The sequence below is a fragment of the Papaver somniferum genome, chromosome 2 (assembly GCF_003573695.1).
Source record: "Papaver somniferum cultivar HN1 chromosome 2, ASM357369v1, whole genome shotgun sequence".
NCBI classification, from domain to species: Eukaryota; Viridiplantae; Streptophyta; class Magnoliopsida; order Ranunculales; family Papaveraceae; genus Papaver; species Papaver somniferum.
In genome coordinates, this window is record NC_039359.1 from 41,367,642 (window position 1) to 41,373,191 (window position 5,550).

General features: G+C 37.8%; 1 protein-coding gene across 1 annotated transcript; it reads right to left on the reverse strand.

The window, feature by feature from the left end:
* On the reverse strand, positions 1-2,672 carry LOC113350878. Its single transcript, XM_026594981.1, has 4 exons — positions 1,776-2,672; positions 1,313-1,418; positions 767-1,220; positions 1-631 (listed from the first exon to the last, which is right to left on the reverse strand). Exons 1-4 carry the CDS (start codon positions 2,670-2,672, stop codon positions 1-3), a joined length of 2,088 nt encoding a protein of 695 aa, XP_026450766.1.
* Between the last annotated feature and the right edge of the window lie 2,878 nt (positions 2,673-5,550).

Here is a 5,550-nt window from a genome sequence, read left to right on the forward strand (position 1 = left end):
TTACCAATTCTTTGGAGAGGAACCAGACATGCATCTGAGGTATTGTTCTAGACAAGCATTACTCCTCTCTGTCTGGCCATCTATTTGTGGATGATAAGAGGTACTGAGATGAATGGTAGTCCCTAATAACTTAAACAACTCCTGCCAAAATTGGCTGACAAAAATCTTGTCTCTATCTGAGATTATAGAAGTAGGGAGACCATGTAACTTAAATACTTGCTGTAGAAATTCCTTGGCAACTGAACTAGCAGTAAATGGATGAGCCAAGGCAATGGAATGGCTGTATTTGGTGAGCCTTTCCACCACTACCAGAATCACATTTTTCTTGTTTGAAAGAGGGAGACCTTCAATAAATTCCATGGACATATGCTGCCATATTGTATCAGGAATTGGGGGAGGTTGTAAAAGGCCAGCAGGGTGTAATCTTTCTCCTTTATTGCTCTGACAAACATCACATTCAATCGCAAACTGTAGGATATCTTGTTTCATTCTGGGCCAATAGCAATAAGCTTTTGCTCTGTTATAAGTACCTGTCATACCTGAATGACCTTCTACTGCTGATGAATTCACATAATGCATTATAGAGGCTCTGATGTCATTGCTGGAGCCAATGTAAAGTATGCCTTTGCACCTGAGGATACCAGAATGGAGAGAAAAATGCTTGTCATCAGGATTGATTAACAGTTGAGAGAAAAGTTGTTGTACTGTGGCCTCATCTTTGTAACTGATGAGGATATCTTGTGTCTATTGTGGTTGCACCATTTACATGGCTAGGCACTCAGAAGCAGCATGAGGGATTCTGGAAAGGGCATCATCAGCTTTATTGTCAAGACCCTTTTTATATTTAATAACATAATCAAACCCAAGCAATTTCATCAGCCATTTTTGTTGTAGAACTGAAGTAATTCTTTGTTCCATGAAAAACTTTAAGCTTTGATGATCAATGTAAATTATGAAATGATTATTGGACAAGTAGTGCTTCCATTTCTGTACTTCCATCACAATGGCCAGCAGCTTCTTCTCATAAGTGGACAAGGCCAAAGCTTTAGGACCCAATGCTTTACTATAGAATGCAATAGGTTTGCCTAACTGCATAAGAATATCTCCAACACCAGTTGAGCAAGCATTTGTTTCTAGAACAAAGGGCTTAGAAAAATCAGGTAGAGCCAAGACTGGTGCAGTCACCATATCTTGTTTAAGGCTCATGAAGGCATCTAAAGCTGCAGATAACCAAGTAAAAGAATTTTTTTTAAGCATATCTGTCAGAGGCTTGCTGAGAGGCCATACCCTTTAATAAATCTTCTATAATAACCTGTAAGACCCAAGAAGCCCCTTAATTGTTTAAGTGTAGACGGAGTAGGCCAACTAACCATGGATGCAATCTTATCTGAGTCAGCAGCAACCCCTTCTGCAGTGATCTAATAACCCAAATAATCTTGTTGTGGCTGACCAAAACAACATTTAGAAATATTAGCAAACAAGGTGTGTTGTCTCAATAATGACAAGGTCTGAGATAGGTGGACAATGTGTTCTTCCAATGAATTGCTATAAACCAAAATATCATCAAAGAAGACCAAAATGAATTTTCTCAAAAAAGGTTGGAAAATAGAGTTCATGAGGGATTGAAAAGTGGCTGGGGCATTAGTCAACCCAAAGGGCATGACTCTGAATTCATAATGGCCATTATGGGTTCTAAAGGCAGTTTTATGAATGTCAGGAAGATGCATCAAAATTTGGTGATAGCCTGATCTCAAATCAATTTTTGAAAAAATGACAGCACCATTGAGATCATCTAGAAGCTCCCCAATCAGTGGAATGGGAAACTTATCTTTCACTGTCATCTTATTAAGCTTTCTGTAATCCACACGGAATCTCCAAGAGCCATCTTTCTTCTTAACCAACAATATTGGAGCTGCAAAAGGGCTGTGACTATTTTGAATAAGACCAGAATCTAACATCTCGTGAACCAGTTTCTCTACTATGGATTTTTGTACATAAGGACATCTGTAGGGTCTCTGAGAGGTTGGTTCTGAGTTAGGCTTCAAAGGAATTTTATGGTCCAATACTCTATTAGGAGGCAGAGAAGTAGGGGTATCAAAAACATATGTGAAGCTAGATAAAAAAGAAGTAATTTCAGGGGGTACTGGTGATAAGGGTCTAGCAGAGAGACAGAAAAAATGACCAATAAGAGCTGGTGTTTTACTCTTAATGAACTTCCTGATAGAAGACCCACTTAACATGCGCAAAGAAGCAGTAGTAGAACTCCCCTGTAAGGTAATTTTGTGGCCAAGATGGACAAAAGAAAGTTTTAATTGAGCCAGATTAAAAGTCACATCACCTAACTGTTTCAGCCAATCAACACCTAATACCATGTCACACCCTCCTAAGGGCAAAACCCTCAAATCCCCAGAGAACTGATGACCTTGCATAGACCAGTTTAAGGCAGGACACAAACCTATACTGAGTGTAGTATCTCCATTAGCTACTATAACTAGTATGTGTCCAGTTGGTTTGATGTGGAGCTGTAACTTCTCTGCCAGATGAGCATCTAAGAAACTGTGGGTGCTGCTAGTATCCACCAGCACTATAATGTCATGCTTGTTGAATAATCCAGGTACTCGAATGGTGTCTTGGGCAACATGACCCGTAAGGGCATGGAGGGAAATTTCCATTGGAGGTTCATCAGGAGAGGAAGGAACAGTGGAGCCATCACTAGTTTCCTCAACAGAAAATTAAGTCTCTTCCTCTGAAGTAGCTACCAACATAAATAATTGCTGAGACTTGCAAACATTACCAGGACGATACACAACATCACAATTATAACACAATCCTTGGTCTCTGCGAGCCTTCATCTGAGCTGGGTGGAAGAAATGGTCTGGAAAAGGGTCGATTACGTTTGGACTGAACCTCAAGATTAACTTGTTGCAATCGAGCAAGATAAAAAGCTTCAGTGTCAGATGCAGGTTTAAACATTTGCACCGGATTTTTGATTTCATCTTTTAATCCACTGATGAAGCTCATTGTATAGTAGTTTCAGACAGAGAGGTATTTTTAGCCTTCATACAAGCCTTTAAAGATTCATACCGTTCAAAATACTCCTCCACAGTACTAGTTTGAGATAATTTATTAAAACTGCCTACATAATTATCATATGCCACTTCTTCAAAACGATAACAGACATCAAGTAATCAATAATTTGTTTACCCTCATGGTAATCTAAAAACCACGAATCAGCTTTCCCATCAAGATGAATAGAAGAAATACCAACTTTATGAACAAGGTCTATATTCTTCAAAAATAACGCTCACATTTACGAATCCAACTTCGTGGATTGGTACCATCAAAACGAGGAAAATCAATTTTAGAAGAACGAGAAGAATCACCTGAAGGTTGTCGAGTGAAATGGTGAATTAAATCACGGATTTGATTGGAGTTAGACTGATTCTCCAAATTTGCACCTGGAGGTTGACCGATAGAAGTAGAAGCATCTTTCTACGATGTACATAAACCTAGAAAAGAACTAATTCCTGCTAAATGCTGAGTTATAGAAGAAAACTGAGTTTCGGCATAAAGATCAGAAGTCTTCTTTGATAACGCTGCTTCAGTAAGATGAGTTTTAAGATCGGCTACCTCAGTCTCCAAACGAACTAAACGATCCAGATAAAGTTATTGTTGAGAGGCAACAACCTTTACTGTTAGAGGTTGTTCTCCCCTCGGCATGATTCAGGTCCAAGGAAAGTGAATCTGATACCAGTTGTAATGTACTTGAGGATACAATTACAAGGAAAGATGCAACTACACACAGTACCTCTCTTCCAACAATGGATGAGCCTCTAATTCATTCAATCAAAAATATTTCTTACAGAGTTCTTAGCAATCATTTTCTTTTAAGGAACTACCCAGCAGCTAATCAACGACTGTCAACAACTCCATCTGTTGGATACAAGAAAGTAAAGATTACCCTAATTCTATTCTTAAGCTAGACACCCAAAACAAATAGCAACTAGGATAAAACAACCCAATAAGATAAGACATGGGCCTAGGTACATGACATAATCAATATTCACCTTTCGGGCATACTAGCTACCACCGTGTAAACCCCGAGAAAACGGTGCGGGCGTATTTAGTAATAATGCTCAAACCCAAAAGCTAACAAACAAGCATATGGAAAATTCACCAAAAGACAATATAAAAGAAAAAAGAAGTGCGGGACTGGGCCCATCGGACGGCCACGCCGCTAGTGCCGTGGCGCGTTCCCTTCCTTTTTTCGCTTTTTAATTTTTATTATTATTTTCCTAAATCTTAACTCCTACATTCAAGCAAACTTTTAATTTTCCATATCTTTGTCAAATATTGCTTAATCTATTGGTTAACTAAGAAAGTGGTCCCACGACCATTAAGTCTTTACGCCATACAATATATAAAAATATTATGATATTTCCAAATATTGAACGTTTAAGAAAAAATCTTACTTGATCATTCAAACAAAAATAAGAGTTTAAATCAAGATCAAACTATTTTAAAATTACAAAATAATGCTCGGACGACTATTGAAAAATACCGAAATTCTAAGGAATGGACATGAGTCGACATGGTGACCGTGCATCACCATGGTCAGTCAGTCCACTTGGGCACCTTGGCCGGCCGGCCTATCATTCCTTAATCAATGTTTTGATTAGTCCTCCACTTGGTTAATCCTCCATATTTTGGTTAGTCCTCTTCACACCAATTGGAAAATACTTCATACTGGTCTCTCCACCACCAACGCCTGGTCCTCATACCCATTAGTCGGTTGACATTTTTACTCATATTGGAAAGTCTACCATATCTTGCATCCAAGGCTTCCTGATATTTGGGTTTTAAATTTTATGATAATTTCGGTCGAGTCTGAGCATCAATAATTTTGATATTGATCAAGCTATCAATATTTCAATTAATATTTAATGTTCGGTCCTGCTATAACATTTTCTATTACTCGATTGTCCAAGAATCAACATTTCATTGGACGGTCATCCTCTTGGTCGATCATCAAATATTTACCAATATTCTAAGTTGTACTTTTCCATTCGATGACTCACGGTGGATCGAGGATGACTATTCTATCATAACTCAACAATATGTAATTTCCTGTCAAATACTTGACATATTAGAATACATGTTGGTCCATGATCGAGCAATCTCATTAGACCGACGTTCATCAATTTTAATCATTTGAGTATCATTGTTGCCTCAGCTGGCACAATAATTATCAAACACCAATGTCAAAAATTATTACCATATATACACTTTGAAAGTGCTTTTTGAAAAAGAAAAAAAAAATCATTACCAGACCCTGCCTAATTTACTTCGACTCTAATCTTCTGCTGCACGCTGTGTTACTACAACCCCATAAGTTTTTTAAAAGAATAAACAAATTATATCACTCGTTTCTCTCAAAATTCAACAACTCAAAAAATTAAAGAAACAAATCAAATTTAATCTCAATAATCAAAGATACGGCTCAAAAAGATGGCATTTCAAAATCAAGATCCTTTTAATCTATGACTCCAT

What these genes read in the sequence shown, in the direction of transcription:
- LOC113350878 (XM_026594981.1), bottom strand. Translation starts at nt 2,672, where the DNA reads ATGGAAATTTCCCTCCATGCCCTTACGGGTCATGTTGCCCAAGACACC. An exon ending in TAGATGATCTCAATGGTGCT is followed by an intron (nt 1,419 to 1,775) that starts GTCATTTTTTCA and finishes TTGGGTTATTAG; the next exon opens with ATCACTGCAGAAGGGGTTGC. An exon ending in GCTTCTGAGTGCCTAGCCAT is followed by an intron (nt 632 to 766) that starts GTAAATGGTGCA and finishes TGGTATCCTCAG; the next exon opens with GTGCAAAGGCATACTTTACA.